This window comes from Cyanistes caeruleus, chromosome 3, assembly GCF_971803275.1.
Source record: "Cyanistes caeruleus chromosome 3, bCyaCae1.hap1.1, whole genome shotgun sequence".
NCBI classification, from domain to species: domain Eukaryota; kingdom Metazoa; phylum Chordata; class Aves; order Passeriformes; family Paridae; genus Cyanistes; species Cyanistes caeruleus.
In genome coordinates, this window is record NC_141703.1 from 23404876 (window position 1) to 23425333 (window position 20458).

General features: G+C 41.4%; 1 protein-coding gene across 1 annotated transcript; it reads left to right on the top strand.

Moving 5' to 3' along the window:
- The first annotated feature begins 618 nt into the window (after window positions 1-618).
- MXRA5 (matrix remodeling associated 5) lies at window positions 619-19650 on the top strand. Its single transcript, XM_086880160.1, has 7 exons — window positions 619-892; window positions 3028-3243; window positions 5514-5643; window positions 5989-6379; window positions 8930-13888; window positions 14520-15420; window positions 16985-19650. The coding sequence occupies exons 1-7, from the start codon at window positions 708-710 to the stop codon at window positions 18894-18896; spliced, it is 8694 nt and encodes a 2897-aa protein (XP_086736286.1). The 5' UTR covers window positions 619-707; the 3' UTR covers window positions 18897-19650.
- The last annotated feature ends 808 nt before the right edge of the window (window positions 19651-20458 follow it).

Sequence of the window (20458 nt, forward strand, 5' to 3'; positions counted from 1 at the left end):
TCCAGTTTAAGGATTATGTGCTGAACTCCTGCGTGCATACGCGTGCGTGAGCGCACAAGATGCACAGCTGCACATCTTGAGTGCTTCAACTGTGCTGGATGTGCCCAGGTCCCAGAGACAAACTTTCCGTAAGCTTCAGGTCCCGAACCCACGCGAAACCGCAACTGCCGCGACCCCTGTCCGCCGGCTCCGGAGCCTGTTTTACCCACCCCCGCCCCCGGCGCGGGCCCGCCCGCAGCCGCCCCCTCCCCGGAGGGGCCGCCCACCCCGCAAGAGGAGCCGCTGCGCCGCGCCCTCCCCCTGCACAGCGCCCGGCGCGGGGAGGCGGGCGGAGCGCGGCGCCCCGGCACCCGCATCCCTCGGCCCCATGCGGCGGCGGGCGGCGGGACGCTGCCGCCGCGGGAAGAGCTGCGCGCCCAGGCAGCCCGTCCGGCGGCGCGGGGCCGCCCGCATCGCCCGCCCGCCCGCCGGCCCACGGAGCTCCCGCAGCGCCCGGAGGGACACGCTGGGCTCCCGCCGGGGCTGAGGGCTTGCGGCGTCCCGACTTTCGGCGGGACTTCTCGGGGCACCCGGAGAAGGGGAGCGCTCGGAGACAATAGCAGTCGATACAAACCAGCACCCGGCGGTGCCTGCCCGGCTGCCGCGCATCGCTTATGTTTGTTCGGGGGGAGCCAGCCGCGGCGGCGGATCCCGCAGGATGACGGCCGATGAGAAATCCTAAGTCGGCGTCGAGGCGGACCACTGCAGGCAGCGATGAGCCTCGGCGAGCCGGTGCCGGAGGGGAGAGCGGGGTCCAGGTGACCGCCGGCTCCGCGCCGCCGGCCGGCCGCAGCGCCCCGGAGCATCGGGAGCGGCGGGCAGCGCCTGCTGAGAGCGCCTGGCCCGGCCGCAGGTAAGCGCAGCGCACGGCCGCCGCTGCCGGAGCGCGGTCGGGTGCGGGTTGGGCTGGGTTCTGGGGTTCCCCTGAAGGACTGCGCGGGGAGCCGAGCGGGCTGTGCGGCTGCCTGGCCGGCGGCCGTCGGGCGTCCCGCAGGCGGTGCCACCGTGTGTCGGCGCCCTCCTTCTGCCCGAGCGCTCCCGTCGCCCGCTCCGGCGGGGACGTTCGCTAATGGGAAGCGTCTGTCCTCCGGTACGGCAGAAAGAAACACGGAGGCGAGGGGATCTCCCCCGCAGCCCTCTCCGGCACAGCCGCTGCTGGCACACGGCCCGCGCCGCGCAGCGCCGGCCGCCCCCTCCCGCCGGGAGCGCCAGCGCCGCCGCTCGGGGCCCGCCCGCGCCCCGCCTCCCGGGGGCGGGGCCTCAGCCCATTGGCCGGTGCGCTGCGCGGGGCGGTGGAGGCAGCCAATGGCGGCGAGGCGGCCGAGAGCGCCCCCGTGCGGCGGGGCGGCGCGGCGCGGCCGGAGCCGCTCCGGCAGATGCCGGCGAGTCCCGGGGGAGCGGCCCCGGCTGGGCGCGGGCGCAGCGCGGTAAGTCCTGCTGGCAGACCCTTCCCCAGCCCCTCACAGGTCACTGCACTCTCCTTTTCGCCTCAATGAACATGTCCTGAAAGGGACCTATCACAAAAGGAATCGAAATGGGTAGGCTCTTTTCTAGAAGGAATTTTCATTAAGGACAATATAAGGAAAACAGCACCTGAAAATTCTTAAACAAATTACAAGCTATTTGTCTAAAGAATGCTAAATGTCTCATTAACTTGACCACGGATATTTGGGAAAACTTCATCCCAACAAGCCTCTCCTTTGAACTGTAATGGTTTGCACATGGTAATCTTAGGGGGAAAATGTGCATCTTGTTGCTTGCAGACCTAAGAAAATCTGACTGTTATACTACAAGCAAGTAACTAATGGAACTAATAGTACCTGGTACAAGTGAATGCCTTTCTGTCATTGTTGTGGTGTTGTACAAAAGCAGGAATATTAAATTTCTGTTACTAATAGCAGCCTGTATTCTTGTATGGTTTTAATTTGAAAGGCTTTCAAATTCTTCTGTTGGTAGGAATATGAATAGGAATGTTTTAGTCATTTGTCCAGAGTTAGGGTGCTTAATCATTAATAAGATGTTGCATAAATGATTTGTTTTTCAGAAATTGCTAGTGCTCAAGGTCTTGAAACCTTGAAAACTTGTTTTTTCTTTTCTGTGCTTCTTTATATGACTCTCTGTGGTTCTAGCCATGCAGACTTCGACACACATTTCTGAAAACCTGAACTTGGGTATTGGTTGACTTATTATAAACTTTTCCTCTGAGGTCTGTGCTTATGCTTTTAAACAAATGGTCTAATCTTGTAATTTCTGATCAGACATAATAACTGTTTGGTTTAGATTGCAATGTAAGAGTGTATCCAACATCCCAGAGCAACCCATGGCAAAGGATGACAGAGCCTAGATCTATGGCAAACTAATTCTTTCTTTCACTTCATATCTCAATAATTTCCTATATCTATTATGAATGAGATTCATTGAGCCACATTTTACCCTACCAAAAGTTAATAGCTTGCTAAAAAATTAGGCAGCTAGGTGATACGAGTTTGCTAATTTGGTACCTAATGCAGCTCAATTGCACTATTTCTAGTTATCTGATGAGGTACAATAACTGATACTATTAATCTTCAAGTGATTATGGCTTGTTTTGTTTTTGTTTTTCTTTCATTGACTGTAGAGGGAACCCTGGCAATTTGCTTGAGCTAGACTTTCCTAGAAGGTTTCTAGTTTTATTGTGAGAGGAGTACTATACTTGGTGTACAGAATAAGCCTATAACATTTTTTAACATGGGGAGATAGCATAACTTTTTTAGAATAGTTATTTAGTAAAAGTGCATAGTAGGGGAGAAATTGACACTGAAGTAGAAAATGACACGGAATAAAGAAAATGGCTTTCCAATTGAACATGGCCTTGATTGTCTACCGACTTTCTAGACAATGCAGGTAATCACTAGGTATATAAAGAGTTTATATAAAGAGTATATAAAAGTTTTTAAAAAACCATAATTTCTTCTTTCTTTTCTTCCTCCCTGTCCCACAACAATGCAGGAGGAGCCGGGCGAGGGGAGGCGACAAGATGGGGGATTGGGTGGCGGCTGGAGCGCTGTCCGTGGTGCTGATGCTGGGACTGGGGCTGCCGCTGGGCGCCCTGGGCTGCCCCCAGCCCTGCGCCTGCTACCTCCCCACCGAGGTCCACTGCACCTTCCGCTCCCTGGCAGCCGTGCCGGCACGTATCCCCAAACACGTGGAAAGAATCAACTTTGGGTTCGTATGGCAGCTTGGAGCAAACAGTTCAATGTTCTTAGTGCAGAAGCCTGGAGTGCTTTGCGCACATGTGGCAAACCAGGATCTCTGTGTGTACTTCTCAAGCAGAATTGCAGGGATGGGTACTTACCTGTTGGTGTCGGATTTCAATCGCTACAGCTTCTGGCATGGAGAAGTTAGCTCAGCCTTTTTGTCTCAAACAGAACTATTACTTTCAAATAAATATTTATACCATGGTGTGAGTTAATTTTTGGTAAATAGAACATACAGTGTTTTAGAGTGTATAAAAAAAGGCATTTAATTAAATCTGTTATGAGATTTCTACAGAATATGGAATTTTAAACCTGATGTAAAATATAAATACAGTAGGAGTAAAATTCTATGATGTAACCCAGTAACATTTTGGAGAACAATGAGATATAGCATATCTTAAATTAATACAGTGGAAATAAATTTGATCCATTGCCTTTGGAGTTGTGGATTTGTTGCACTTATTTCAAGCAACAAATCACATTATAAGCATGTTGGGAAGAGACTGCTCAGACTCCAAGTCACTTTCCTTTGCCAGGATATTTCCAACTCACATCTGTCAGATTTTGAGACAAGAAGGCAGGGACTGTTGGTAGGCTTCATATCACAAAAGTACCACGTTGGGTAATTGTGTGATAAGGAGCAGTGCAAGAGTCTCAGTCCTCTTCTGCTTGGTGTCAGGGCTGTCCCACTACCCATGATGAGCTCACCCTGACAACCTCAAAGCCTCTAAGATGCAACTGATCATGTAGTGGCTGGCAGTAGTGACTTTGGTTTGGCTTCTTTTCTGCTTCTCTATAGTTAAAATTTTGATCCACTAACATTTCATTCACCTAAAGACTAATTTTAGTCTCAAAATGCACCTGTGCTCAGTAAAGCTATATTACAGAAATATGTACTCTAATCCCTAATTTGCTTCTGAAAATGGGCTTCTAAGTTACTAAGGTGTTTGGGCTGATTTTTAGTAAAGTACATTATTTGATATACTGTTAGCATAAAGGACATTTCCTCTCTTTGTATTGCATCATCACAAATTACCTTTTCTGAGTTGTGTCCTTTCCCAGGAAGAAACAGTCTTAACTGTCTGTTGTTGCACTTTCACTTTGAAAGAGTGCTTTTATCATATTGCTATTTGAAGTGCTATGTGTTTAGAAGGTGAAGATTATTTTTCTAACTGGAAATTATCTAAGAAAAATTTTTATTTAGGCAAGTTCATTTTTTTTTTTAAGGACTTACTTTGAAATAAGAAATTTTATATAAGATGTCTGCTATAAGCTCAGTGGATCTGCAGAAGAACTAAAAATATTAATACAGTATTACAAATTTTTAGCAAATTAAGAATTTTTAGATAGATAACATGGTGAAGATCCAAAAGTATTTTCTCCTTATTCAAAATATTTTAATTTCATGCTGTCTTCCCTTGCTTTCTAGAAAATACCAAGAAATTGGAAAAATCTCTAAAATTCTATGCTGAATTTTAAGACTTCATGCCTAGATTAGATAATGCATTTAATTTTCTGTATACATATGAAAAATGCAAATGTAGACTTAGGCCACCAAATGTAACTCCTCCAAGTTGGCAAATAAAGCCTGATTTGCTTTTCCAAAGCAAAACTGATTTATTTTCAAAGAGTAGATTTTTCTGTATTCCTTATCTAAGAAGAGTTTCAGTGCTCAAATGATGTAATTGTAAGGTCAATTCCTAGATCTTATGTATTTACTTAATGTAGCAAATTACATGCTGTAACAGTAAGTGAAGCAGGATGTGACTCACTGCTTCTTGTGCTGTTTGGGAGATAACCCATTTTTAATGTTTACTCTCCAAATCTCTATTTATTTATTGTTAAATGCTGCTTTGGCAACACTGCAGCCTGTCTAGTTTGCCAGGCTCCATAGCATCATGGTTTGGCCATAGGCCATTAACTTATTTCCATTCTATAAACTGAGTTACATGGAAAAATATACTGACAACTATTAGAACTTAAACGCCTATTTATTACTTTTACTCCTAATTTATGGTTAAAGTGCCACAAAGTGAGTTAAAAGAAATCTTAATGTAAACATGAACTAAGTATGCTTGGACCTTGTAAGAGTCTTTCAGTAACTTCTGGCCTTTTGATAGTGCATTAAGTTCCCTCCAGTTTTTTCTGAAAGTTAGGTTATACTAATTTTACATTTGCAGTCTGTGACAGTCAGTGTATAAATTGTAACTGCATGTGTGATTTTTTTTTTTTCCCCAGGTTCAACAGTATACAGTCTGTATACGAAAACTCCTTTGCAGGACTTACAAAATTGGAATTGCTCATGATACATGGAAATGACATTCAGAATATTCCTAATGGTGCTTTGAAAGATCTTGTGTCTCTGCAGGTAATCCTTAGGTTTTCCTAAATTTCAAAACTTCCATGAATTACAGAAAACAAAAATAAGTGTTCTTTATAGTGCCTTTGTAGGATTAACATAACATTTTCCCCCAAAATGCATTGGATATCTATTAACTATGCCTGTGTCTAACTTGATAATGCCAACTACCACTCAGTTTTATTCTACCTCTGACGAGCATATGGTTTTTCAGTGGTGCAAAATATTTGAAGGTGGGAGGAAAAAATTTACTTGATTGCTATTCTAATTGGATAAAAAAAAAAATCTCTGGTTTTTGTTTTGTTTTGTTTTTTGGTTGTTTTTGCTTTGTTTTTTTTTTTAATTTTTGTTTAGGTTTTTAAAATTAGTTACAACAAATTGAAAGCCATAACCAGCCAAACTCTCCAAGGACTTTCAAGCTTAATGAGGCTGCACATGGACCACAACAGAATTGAGTTTATTCATCCAAATGCTTTTAATGGTTTAACTTCTCTAAGACTTGTCCACCTAGAAGGAAATTTACTCCAGCAGCTTCACCCCAACACCTTTTCAACATTTATGGTCCTTGATTATTTCAAATTGTCAACAGTAAGACATCTCTACCTATCTGAAAATGCACTTAGGACCTTACCTGCAGGGATGTTTCAAGGCATGCCACTGCTGGAAAATCTTTACCTTCATGGAAATCCATGGGCCTGTGACTGCAGTTTGAAGTGGCTCCTTGAATGGAATGAAGTTTCTGGAGGTAGGAACATAAGCTACCAGTTTTTATTGAACTCATAACATGGATTTTTTTTTTTCCTGTTCTGTGTGTTGATGGTTTTGTTACTTCCTGGGTGTTATTACCTACATGATGTCTGTGTGCAGTGTTAAATTCTGTTACTATTCAATAAATGTGTGTATTTAAAAAACACTGTAAAAAGAAAGCAGTTTTGTTTCATTAGATAAAAATATGTATTTAAGAGCAAAGAAATTAGCCATTACATTTGTGATGATGGAAGTGGTAGTGAGGTTTATAACTGTAAAGGGGTTATAACCTTTGACTGCATTTGCTTGCACAGCAGTACACCTTTGGCTGAGGGCTGCCAATTGTCCTCAACCAGTGAAGCTACTGACTATATGCTGTCATGGGAGGTGGTAACATTGGATTTGAACTTGTTTGTCTAAGGAAGGAAAGAAATTAGGTTACCAAATTCCTGGTTAAGCCCACTCTAACTTTGAATCTGTTAACATTAAGGCTGTAGTATGCATTCTTCATGTCCATCCATGTTTCTTCATTGACCACAACTTCCTTTATGATGGAGCAAATCTATTTGAAGTATTTTCAAGTACTTGCAGTGTATCCATTTTCAACCATGTAATTTTTTCATAAAATAACTTGTTTATCTTCATTCAGACTTAGAGATAAGTATCCTAATGCCTAGCCTGGAACACTTCTGATTGTGTGCAGAAACAAAAAGAGTTTTATAATGCCTCTGTATCAGGAATACATTATTTGAGGGATTTGAGTGTCAGTTTTCAGTTCGGGCATCTCAGTTCAGCAGAGGAACTGGTGTCACACCAGAGCTACTCCTAAAATATTAAGAGGGAATTGGCATTTAATTGTAACTGAAGATGTCTCAAATGAGTGACAAGGTTTATACAATGATTTTGGAATGCATATGGTGAATGATGGTGGGTCTTGTCATCTTAGAATATTTAATTAATTGCAGTTTTGCACTTGACTGCAAGATGGTGCTTTTTAAGAATGTGCAATGCTTGAATGAGTAGTATAAATCTTCCTGACTAAACAGGTACTTGAGTCATCTGACTTAAATACTGTATTTCACTAGTTTACATTTTAATATTCTTATATTCTCTTCTTGATCCAAAATGTGTGTGTGTATGTGTAATGGGTGTCCTTAAGCTTCAATATAAGTTATGAGATACTAGCTGAACATTCCTTTCTTAGTGCAGTGCTGCATTTTTATTCAGTTAAATTACCACTTTACACTAAAATAGTAATGATTTTTGGAAGGAGGAATAATTTATCCATGCCTTTTTCACGTATGACAGATTTTGTATCTGTACATGACTGTAACATTAACTTCTTTCGGAATTCTGTCCAGAAAGAGTTATTAAATTTTTTCAGTGTAGCCACTGCCAAGTTGATTGTGGACTAATTTTTCCTTATCTTTAAAACATCGTTTGAATCTGCAAGTAGCAAACTGCAGATATATATATATATATATATATATATATGTATTCCATTTGTAAGACTTTTTTTAAAAAACCTGATTTTTCAGATTAGAAAAGCATATATTTTCAATTAAAATAATGGTATGAGGATTTGCTGTGCATTTCCCTTTCTCCTGACATTTTGCCTTATAACTCACCGTTGTATTGTTCATTCATTCAAAGATCCCTCATTCTTCAGGATGATACTTATTCCTAGAATAACTGTAATACATTTAATCTACTATATGCTTCCAAACTAAATACCTAAGGTGACATTTAACATTCAAGTGAGCAGAACAGTGTAATAAATATATGATTGTTACTTTGCAGACAACAAGTTTGCATTGACAGAAGAGAGGAGTCAAGACTGTAGTTTTCCTTGTCTAGCTCTTCTCTGTTTTAACTTTTTTGTATTATTACAAAGTTTACAGTTGTTTCAGAGGTCAGAGAAGAAGTGGCACCTTTTTTTTTTTTTTTTTTTTTTCTCCTGCTGGTTAATACCTTGCAAGTGCAAGAACTAATCAGCCCATTTTGGTAGCTACAATATAATGTTTTGTGTACTGCCAGTACTGTTCTTAATCAATAGAGAAGAAAAAAAGAGTTTCCTGGATTATTTAATGAGGAAGTCCAGCATTTCTCTGGTAAACTCTGTATTTTTGAAAGCTGAAAGGTCCCTCTCATCTTCACATTAGATCCACAAGTTAGGCAGTCGCTGTACAAATGCAGACTTTTTGACACAGAGTAGTTTGTTGCTGATTTAAATGTTGCCCTGTGCACTTCCATTTGTCAGCATTTAATTCAGAGGCAGTGAATCTAAATTTCAGAAGGATGAAGTATTCAATCCTGTCATGAAGAGAAGATTCGGAAGAAATCATGGTCAGATTGAGAATCAGATGCACATTCAGCTGTAAAACGAAGAGGTGCCGTTCTAGAAGTCTTGCCTTATGTGTCATGTGACGTAATGCAATCTTCGTGAAGTTTATTTCATACTTCTGAGAGTTGTCTAGAACAGAGTTTTTCAGCTTATTTACCTATTGTTTTCCCTCTTATTTTCTTTTTTCAATTTTATTTTTTTCAGGTGTTTTAAAATGCAAAAAGGACAAAGCCTATGAAGGGGGACAGCTGTGTGCTAAGTGCAGCAGCCCAAAACAACTACAGAAAGAAGACATTCAGAACTTGAAAGATATTTCCTGTAGGAAGCCTGTCATTCAGTCCTCACTGAGGCAAAATAGCAGTACTCAAGATGAGGAAGATAGTGACAGTTATGAACTCCCTCTGGAAGAGCTTCGGTCCTCACCATGGAACATTGCTCTAAATATGACTGATGAGCATGGCAATATAATCCACCTGAACTGTGAAATCAAAAAACCAACAGATTCTACCAAAATTCAGTGGAATCAAATCCAGACTCAGGAGATAGATATAAATGCCACAATTGCACTGGATTTTGAATGTCCAATGAATCGAGAAAACTATGAAAAACTATGGAAGCTTATAGCTTACTACAGTGAAGTACCTGTCAAATTAGAGAGGGAACTTATGCTCAGAAAAGAGCCTAAAATAAGCTATCAGTACAGGCAAGGCTCAGATTATGATGCTCTTTACTACACAGGTGTAAAAGCTCAAATACAGGCTGAGCCTTCCTGGGTGATGCAGCCTCTTATAAATATCCAATTAAACAGGCGCCAGAGTACAGGGAAAAAAGTGGTGCTATCTTTTTTTACTGTGTTTTCTCAGACAATTCATACCAAAACCACCAAGCAGCAGAGAAACTGGGTAATGATAGAGCAAAATCAGAGCACAAGGACAGCACAGAGTGTGGTGGAAGGGTCAGAGTGTCAGCTGAGTTGCAGTGTGAAAGCTTCTGAGAGCCCCTCCATTCAGTGGCTTTTTCCAGATGGAACTAAACTGCAGGCACCTTTTAATGAGAAAGACAGTAGGTTTTCCATTCTCAGTAATGGCCAACTAATAATCAAAGCAGTGAGTTACACTGATGGAGGTGTGTACCACTGCATTGCCCAAGTGAGAGATGATGTGGATGTAATGTCTTACAGACTTTTTGTGCAGCCTGCAGCTATTCAGGTAGCTGATTCAGATGTAGTGAGAGTTGAAAAAAACGTTGGCGATCCAATAGCTTTGCCATGTAATGCAGTTGCCATCCCAGACCCGCAGTTGAGCTGGATTCTTCCAAACAGTCAGGTACTCAATGATTTATCAAACTCTTCGAAAGGCTATATGCTTCCCAATGGTACTTTGCTTATTCCAAGGAGCCATGTCACTGATAGTGGCCATTATAGATGTGTGGCTGTCAATCAGCAGGGATCAGATCAGTTTGTTGTAAGGGTCACAGTAAATAAAATGGTGTCTGACAGATCATTTAAACGAATAAAACTAAAGAAGCGCCCAGGCTCAAAAGGTTTGTCAAAAACAACAGGGCGGGTCATAGATGATGAGGAGGGATCAGGGACAGGAGGGGTGGAGGAGTTCCCACGAAGAAAGAACCGCCTGAAAGACTGGGAAATACCTTTTAAACAAAAAAGTGACCAAGTCCCAGAGGCTCAAATTAAAAAGGGGAAGAAGGGCAGAAGGAAAATGAAAATCTGGAAAAGTACTGATGAAACCCAAGACAGCAATGTTGCAGAAGGCCGGAGAGTATTTGAATCTCGAAGGAGAATTAATGTGGCAAGCAAACAGATTAATCCACAGCATTGGGCTGACATTTTGGCAAAGGTCCGTGGGAAGAATCTTCCTAGAACAACAGCTACCACCATCTCTGTAACAACTTCACTGCCATCAGTCATGAAGGAAACTACTCCCACTCCTTATCCCTTACCCAGCCCTCTGCCTTCAGAGACAGGGCCTGATGTGGTGGATTCCTCTGCTGATGCATCACCTGTGGGTGAAGATGAGCAGTTCTCAGTCACTGTTTCACAGAACACAGAAGTGTTTTCAGTCCAGTCTATATTAGTAAGGTCAGAAACTGAACCCTTCTCCAACCACAGGGCTTTAGAAACACCTGCAAATGACGCTGTAGAAATTGCTTTATCAGGTCCATATTTGACTTCTGTCTCTGCAACTCTGCAACCACAAGGGGAACAGCATCTTGATGTCAGAACAAATGATTCGGTTGCCCTTACTGAGGAACCTCTAGCCAAACAAATTGTGACAAACTTTCCTAATGTTCAGAGCAGTTTATTCACAGTGGAAACTGTAGATAAGACTGTATCTTCTATATCTGAAGAAAATTCTGCTTTTGCTGAGCTACCACTTGATGCTACTCTCCTTGAGTCTCAGACTGTGGATCTTCATAGCACCTTGGATACAAGCTTGAAGTTAAATGAAGTGGGCCCAATTAGTGTTGACACCATAACTTCGGCACCTTCTCAGTTTGATGAGATCATCCCAACAGATTCTGTAGGCACTACTACTATTCCTTCATCTACTTTTCCATTTGTTAGAGAAAAGAGCAATGATGGACGATACCAGCACAAAAAAATATCCACAAGTCATACAAAAATGGCAGACTTAAGTAACAGTTTTCCAGCTGTCACACCCATCATGGTTGAGAGCAAAGAAGAACCTGAAACTCACAGAAGTACAGTGACTCAAGAAAGCATGTTCAGCATTCATGCAGACAATTCTCAGATAGAGGAACATAGAAACCTGGCTATTCCAAAACAAGGTCCCATATTCATTTTGCATAGTGCTAATGCTCCTCATAAAACAGCAGAGGGGTTAGAAACATCTTCTTCCATCAGTAGATTGACCACAATGGCCCCCACAACAACTCCATATAGAAAGACCATGCCTTCACTTATTACTCAGCATGGTAGAAAAAGGCCTTATGGGAGAAGGAGAAGGCCAAACAGAATCCGACAAAGACCAAGGCCTTTACCCCGTGTTGTTTTAACCACAGAGGCAATGCCTGTGATTACAAGGACACCTGAAATTGAAGCTGTTACCAAAACTTCTTTTGGAACTCCTGAAAGTCCTGATCTTAAAAATATCAAAATACAGGCTAGGAAAAAGGAGCGCATGGAATCCACTCCTTCATTAATTATTGATTCAAGTGTCACAGAGAAATTTACTAAAATCAGAGATGTCATCACAACTTTCTCTTTTAGGCCCACTACTTTACCTGAAGCTAAAAGTGTGACACACCCTACTAGCCCTGAAGCCTTTGAACTTCCAGTGACTGCACCCATCACAATTTTATCATCATATGCTGTACATGATGCACTTCCCACAAAAGAGCCAAGTGTACCTCTGAAACCAGAGCAAAGTGAAGTGCCAGCATTCCACTCATTAGACAATGTCTCTGTGGAGAAGGACATGAAAGCAGATTCTAAACCTGTGGATCATAAGGCAGAGCAATCAAGGACAGCAACTTCTCCTGCATATAGGAACAGCTCAATACTATCAACAAAACCAAAATCTCAAGAGCCTAACCTATTTGACTTAGAAGGAATGGTTAATGAAACAACTGCTGGAACATTCCAGCTGGTGTATCCCACTGTGAGTGACTTAAGTATTCCTGTTGGCACAGTAGAAGTTTTTAAGGACCTTTCAGTTTCAAAGGAGCCATGGAAGCCTACAGTATCTATAGAAACACCAGCAGAAGCTGAGCCACCTCAGCAGTATGAGAGATTTACTTTACCTTCCTCTTTCAGCACTGGAGAAACTCAAACTCTTCCAGTTAGAGAGACAAAGAAATCTGTTACTCTCCAGGCTGGGACAGAGCCATCTTCCTTGGATAGAAAGGAATCTATGTTACATGTGTTTCCTCATTCACAGACAACTGAAAAGCCTCCTATTATATCGACTGCTTTTATTCCATTTATAAAACTTGCCAGTCTTCCCCCTTCCATTTCAAGCACTTCACATCCATCTCTTCATTATACCACCAAGGAGAGCAATGCCTTCAATCAAGAAGGGCTGCCAGAAGCAAAACACGTTGGAGCAGGTGGTGACAAAATAGTGATGACCTCAAACCAGAATGTCCACCCTACTCCTTCCTCTAATCAAAACAGGATTAGCATACAGTCAAAAGAGAAGCAATTCAAGGAGTTGTATAGTAGCAAATCAAACAACAGTTTACTGCTTAATCCAAATCCTCCTCATCCACCTGCTGGAATGATACCAAGCATAAACCAAAGACCACCTGTTGTGCCTCCAAAACACATTCCAGTAAGAGGCACAGTGAAGCTTCCTGTAACACAGGGCCCACTTCGCTATTTTATAACACATCAGCCTCTTCACTACACAAACAAACCAGAGATAACAGCATATGCAGCACATACTATCCAGGACAGAAAAACTTTTGCTTCCCAGAGAGAAACAGCTACCCCAACACAAGCCTCTCCATTTCACAAAACAAAGCCATTAATCGAAAGCAAGTTCAGTAATCAGGGTCAGAACAGATACAATTCAAGATTTTTTGGAAATAACCATGTTCCAGATAACAGAGGCACAGCAGGGAGACTACCAAGTCAAGGGATCCCCTATTACCCCAGTTCCAGAATACCATTCCTTTTCAACAGAACAAGGATATTCCCTCACTTAAATATGCATCCTAAACCAGATATTACTAGTCAACTAGTGCCAAAAGACACAAATGAGAGGAAGGTTGCTCAGGTCTTACCTACTGGGATTACAGTGCAGAAAGCTACAGCTATTCCAGTGCCTCCAATGCCACATGCCACAATGACTGCATCACCACCAGTGATTTTAAAGATCACCCCTCCAGCCTTTCTCTCTCAGCGCACAAAACCACAAATAACCACTACAATTCATCCTTTTAAAAGTGTCCATCAGCGTCATCAAAAATTTCCATCTGTTCCTTACATGGGAGGCATTATGCCACACAATTCAACTGCAATTCAGCCTTCCACTAATTTTAGGGTACATGGAGGAAGACCTAAAATTATCACAAAAGCATCTCAGAGCATCTCCATCCTTGCTGAAACAGATGCTTCTATCCCTTGTGACGCAGCTGGGGAACCCAAGCCTTTTATTACTTGGACAAAAGTCTCTACAGGTAAGACAGAGAAAAATGTGCTCTTCCATGGTTTGTAGGGGTATTGCACAGAAATGCAGCATTATCACAGGAGTAGTTCAAAATACTGAAAAATTCCTGTAATTTATAATCATTGTAGAGAAAATGATTAATTGCAACTAATCATTACAAATAATAATAGATTTGCAGTGTTTCTGTAAAAGAAAACCGCTACCATTTAATGAGTTCATTTTTGAAGAGTAATTTTTTGGCTGTGAAAAGCAGACAACTCTGCTTTTTCTCAGCAGTTAGAATTTATTATGGCAACACTTGCGAGTATGGGTTTGTTAATGTGGCTGCCTTAAATATTGGGGGGTGTGTGTGTGTGATCTCCATATGCAAAAGGAACAGTAAAGTTACATAAAGATTTAAGAGGGATCCTAAAACATAAGGCCTTCAAAAATTTCCACACTGTCCATGTTTGCAAGCTAGTGGTTAGTTCTGCAATAGAAACAAAGACTAATTTGAGTTATGGAGAGTGTCAGAAGATGCAGACCCTCTGAAGTTGTAATTGGTGCTGAGTAAACCTAAAATGTCACTTAAGACCTCTTTATTTCAATAATGAACATTTTAAACCCTTTGACTTTCTCTTTCTTTCCTTTCACCTTCACAGGAGCTCTGATGACAGCCAACAGCAAGTTACAAAGGTTTGAGGTCTGGAAAAATGGTACTCTCCTTATCCGAAATGCTCAGCTTCAGGATCGTGGGCAATACTTATGCACAGCTCAGAACCTGCACGGCATAGATAAAATGATTGTTGTGCTCACAGTTTTAGCCCACCAGCCCAAAATTTTACTTTCCCGCTATCGAGATGTCACAGTCTACTTTGGAGAGACCATAGCAATGGAATGTCAGGCTAGCGGGACTCCAAGCCCACTAATTTCATGGATTTTCCCAGATAGGAAGATTTTGCAGACAGTCACAGCCACAGAAAGCAGGATAATGCTTCATGAAAATCGAACCTTGTCTATCAAGCAAGCAACTTTTTCAGACAGAGGAATTTACAAATGTGTAGCGAGCAATGCTGCAGGAGCTGACAGCGTTGCAGTGAGGCTGCACATTGCAGCCTTACCCCCCATCATCCAGCAGGATAAGCAAGAGAACATTTCCTTGCCCCTTGGTAGCAGTATTAACATCCACTGCACTGCCAAGGCAGCACCTTCTCCCAACATCCGCTGGGTGGTCTTTGATGGCACGCAGATCCGACCTTCTCAGTTTGTCAATGGGAATTTATTTGTTTTTCCCAATGGGACTCTTTACATTCGCAATGTCTCCCCCAAGGACAGTGGGACCTATGAGTGCATTGCTGCTAACATGGTGGGAGCTGCCAGGAGAACAGTACAACTCCATGTGAAAAAGCATGCATCGAATGCTAAAATCACTGGGAGCTCTCCTCAGAGAACAGATGTAACATACGGTGGCATCCTGCATTTGGACTGTAGTGCTTCTGGTGACCCTTGGCCTCGGATATTGTGGAGGTTGCCTTCCAAAAGGATGATTGATTCCCTTCACAGGTAAATTACTCTTTGGGGTGTCACAGGTAAATTGAAGTTTAGATGAACTTCGAGAATAGCCCACTCAAGTACAAATTTCATTCCTGACTTCTGCGGGTTCTGAATGATCCACCCAATCCTTAAGAAAGAATGTGAGATTATATCAAAAGATAGTCGAGTTGTATCTTAGCATAATTTTCTTGGTAGCAGTATTACTCTTGAAAAGCTAGCTTCAAGTTTTTAGGATAAGCTGCCACTGTCTGTCTTTTACAACCACTTGTAAACTTATTAAAAAGTCTAGAGACACAGCTTGTGTACTGCTTGTTCCAATGTGCTTAGTCAGAATAATGTTGCAGAGGTGCCTGCTTTTCCCCAGGAGAAATGAATCATTGAATTTTATCTCTTAGGCAAATAATTACACAAAGTAAATACAGAGCAAATAATTCAACTTGTAATTACTTAAACAAACATAATAATTTTAATGTCTTGCATAAACAAATGTTACCCCACAATAAGGTCTGTGTAAACCTGGTTGCATATAAATGCCCAAAACAATACATTCTCCAATATTTGCAATATCAGTTAAAATACCACTTCTATAAACCTACAATAACTGTCCTAACACTTGTCTGAAAACAAATTTCTGTGCTATAAATTATTCATAGCTCACCTTTGAGCACAATAAACAGACTATAAGCAGTTGGTATAAACACAGTATAGTTAAAATGCCTAATTTGGAACAACTTTCTTCACAGCTGAACATAGTCATAATTTTTTATATTGACAAAAAATAAATTTAGGTAACCTGTAGATAGCACAAAATCCAGATTGCATTTTATGCCTCATAGAGGTAGCAAAAAAATACTGTGTTTCTTTTTTGTTTTCCCTCATGATCTTTATGTGAGCTGCTTTTCAAATACTGGAGATCTTCTTTGGGGAGAAAACTGTGTCTGCTGAGGAAGTTGGTTTTGACCTGAATACACCAATTCCATAGTGAAGTGGAAAGGACTTTTTTAGTATACTGGAAACTTTTTGTCCCTTATTTCAAAGCTTAGCAACATTTTGCTTCTTTGTGACTCTTCTAAAGGTTTAATCTTTATACCCAAGGGCAGAGGAAGTTCCTCATCTTTATTTGCTTTTGGCTGAAGACCCAGGTACCAGACTCCATTATGGTCCATACGGCCTCATGTGGATTATATCATCCAGAGATCTCATATTTCAGTGTTACAGAATAATGCACATGTAGTCAGAAGAGTTAAAACCATCATAATTTAGTATTTAGTGGATGTTCAATGGTCAAAAACATCATTAAAGTCATTAAACACAACAGAATTACTTAGTTACAAGTGAGTAGAATTATTTTTTTTTCCATTTGCCTTTTGGTGGTGAATATCCTAGAAATTTCTGACCATCTAATTATTTAACAAAAGCAATTTTCCTCTCCTAATTTTTTTTTTTTTTTTTTTTTTTTTTTTTTTTTTTTTAATACTGTTGAGTTGTTATTCCCCCACAGATTTCTCTCAGTAGTTAATACCCAAAATGTGATTTTGTAGCTTATGTTAGGTTCTTTTTTCTTTCCTTACAGCACTTTGGAGACTAGAATCAAAGTATTCAGCAATGGGACGTTGGTTGTTCATTCGGTTACAGACAAAGATGCAGGAGACTATCTGTGTGTGGCCCGCAATAAGATAGGGGATGACTACGTGGTCCTCAAAGTGAATGTGATGATGAAACCAGCAAAAATAGAACATAAGAATGACAATAACCACAAGGTCAAGTATGGAGGGGACCTGAAAGTTGACTGTGTAGCCACAGGTCTGCCAAATCCAGAGATCTCCTGGGGTCTTCCAGATGGCAGCATGATCAATACCTTCATGCAGTCGGATGACAGCGGCAGCCGGGCAAAGCGGTACGTGGTCTTTGATAACGGAACCCTGTATTTCAATGATGTTGGACTGAGAGAGGAAGGGGACTACACCTGCTATGCTGAAAACCAGATTGGGAAGGATGAAATGAAAGTGCGGGTCAAAGTGGTGGCAGAGCCTGCAACCATCAGGAACAAAACATATATCACTATTAATGTACCTTATGGCGATGTTGTCACAGTAGCATGTGAAGCCAAAGGAGAGCCCACTCCCAAAGTGACCTGGCTTTCCCCAACCAACAGGCCTATTCCTGCGCTGTCTGACAAATACCAGATATACAGAGATGGCACCCTCCTCATCCAAAAGGCCCAAAGGTCTGACAGTGGTAACTATACCTGTGTAGCACGGAACAGTGCTGGAGAAGACCGGAAGATCGTTTGGATCCACGTTGACGTTCAGCCTCCCAGAATCAATGGTCACCTCAGTGCAATAACATCTGTGAGGGAGACAGCCATCAGAGACAGCCGGAAACTTATTGACTGCAAAGCTGAGGGCATCCCTGCTCCGCGTGTCTTGTGGGCTTTTCCAGAAGGAGTAGTCTTACCGGCTCCCTACTATGGGAACAGGATCACTGTGCATCGCAATGGTACGCTGGACATCAGAGGGGTGAGGCAGACAGACGCCGTGCAGCTCGTGTGCATTGGGCGGAACGAAGGCGGGGAAGCGAGACTGCTCGTGCAGCTCCTCATCACAGACCATTTGGAGAAACCCTCCTTCAGAGACCCTGTCAGTGAAAGGATCACTGCCATTGCTGGGCACAGCATCAATCTGAACTGCTCAGTCCAGGGGAACCCCAAACCCAGCACGAGCTGGATCCTTCCCAACGGCTCTGAGGTGCTGAGTGGCAGTCGCCTGCACAGATTTTACCATAAGAGGGATGGGATCTTACACATCAGCAGCTTATCTGCCGGGGATGCTGGGACCTACCGCTGTACAGCCAGAAACCCGGGAGGTTATGTGGAACGAGTAGTCTTCCTGAAGGTGGGACTCAGGCCAGAAATTAGCAACCAGTACAACAACCTGGTGAGCATCATCAATGGAGAAACTCTGCAGCTTCATTGCATCACCCAGGCAAACCACCGGGCGCAGATCTCCTGGACACTGCCCAATGGAATGGTTATGGATGCCCCCCAGGCTGTGGGTCGCTTTTCCCTGATGGAGAATGGCTCACTGACAGTGCGTGAGGCTTCTGTGTTTGACAGGGGCACTTACCTGTGCAAAGTGTCCACAGAGTATGGCACTTCTGTTATGACTGTGCCTGTCATTGTGATCGCCTATCCTCCTCGGATCACCAGCGAGCCAGCACCTGTCATTTATGCCAGACCTGGAAATTCAGTTAAACTGAACTGCATGGCCATTGGGATTCCTAAAGCTGAAATAACATGGGAGCTTCCAGATAAATCACATCTGACAACAGGAGCTCAATCCCGTCTGTATGGAAACAAATTCCTCCATCCTCAGGGGTCATTAGTCATCCAGCAGTCCACTCAAAGGGATGCAGGCTTCTATAAATGCACTGCTAAAAACATACTAGGCAGTGATTCCAAAACTACCTACATACACATATTCTAGCATTAAAACAAGTGCTTTTGACTGGATACTGGTGTTCAAGTCACTGCCAAATGAGTGCAATGAGGAAAGTACTGCTTGCAACAATGGCTAAGGAGAGAAAGAAAAAGGAATTAATCTGCCTTTCTTTTGTACTCAATATGGTAATAAGTCTGGAACTGAGAAGACTAATACATTGAAAAAGGTCTTCAAATTGTTAAGACAGTGTAATGTGGTTTTTCATGCTATCCAATAGCATCTGAGACCTAAAGTACTCCATTGTCAATAGTCCAAAGCTATTTCTTGTTCTAACAAGCACCTTAAAAGTACCAAAGAAGTATTAACTGTTAACAAGTGAGCTGCAGTGATTGAAGTACTTTAGTAAAACATAATTTTCTTTATACCCTGCAGCACCTTTACATAATCTAGGCTTATAGAATATGATTATTAACCTTTCTGTTCATGCTTCTATCAGCTCTTCGAAATCAAAGACTAAATTAGCAAATAAGAATGATCTATTTTAATAAAAATACATGCAGAGATTAGCTACCTTAACATAGGAACATACATTTGCCAGCTACTAAGGATGCTCTGGTCAATTAATTCACTATATATTTTATATATATTTTTTAATCTGACTATGAGACTAGCAAGAGTAACAATGACCTTGGTCTCATTTTATAAATTATTGGTCTTTACAAGACTCTGATACATTACAGTGTTTTATAATATTAAGGTCAATATACTGTACATTTTATAATAAAAAATATTTTCCAAAGAATGTATTCACTGGTTGTTTTTGTTTTGTTTTGTTTTTTTAAATAAGGAACTCCAAACAGTGGGAGTATGGAATTAGGTCAAAAAACCTGAAGTAATGTAGTGTTATATGTACTTGTATTTGTCCCATTTTTATCTGATTCATTTATAGACAGTTTAGGGAAGACAAATTAGTATAATTGTTTTATCTTTTTAAAAATGATTTAGTAATAGAAATTTTTGTATATTTCAGCAAATATTTACAATGTCAGTACTTTTTCTGCAGTCAAGGACTGTTTACTGGATTATGTGCATAATTTTATGAAGGTTTATCTCTTGTGCTACAAGGTACTGAATATGCCCATGTTTCAGCAAACTATAACAATCAGAATTTTGCAAATGTTATCTTACCTTTAAACATATGGATTCTCTCAGATATTCCCGAATTATTAAAGTTCTGCTTGTTCATAAAACTTATGCTCATATTTTAGAATATGGTTAGGTAAAAGCTTTATTTTTATTTTCTCTGTTGATCAAAACATGTCAGTAATGTAAAGTATTTTGCTAATATTTACATTTTGCAAAAGCTGAAAGCAAAGATTTTCTCCCCCTACAAGTTTATCCACTTTAGAAAATAGTAAGCTGTTGTAAAATGTATACTTAGCATAATGATAAACAGAACTGAGCTACTTAAAGGTATGTGATTAGAGCAAGAATATAGAATTAAATGAGAAGGGCATTGCTGAAGATACACAGGGTAAAATTTATATTATAGAATACTTTATAAAACTTATTCTTCAAAAAATTCAGTGCAGGCTAAAAATCTGTGG

Coding starts and splice junctions, on each gene's coding strand:
- MXRA5 (XM_086880160.1), top strand. CDS start 708: ATGAGAAATCCTAAGTCGGCGTCGAGGCGGACCACTGCAGGCAGCGAT. Junction 893..3,027: donor AGCGCCTGGCCCGGCCGCAG/GTAAGCGCAGCG, acceptor ACAACAATGCAG/GAGGAGCCGGGCGAGGGGAG. Junction 3,244..5,513: donor GTGGAAAGAATCAACTTTGG/GTTCGTATGGCA, acceptor TTTTTTCCCCAG/GTTCAACAGTATACAGTCTG.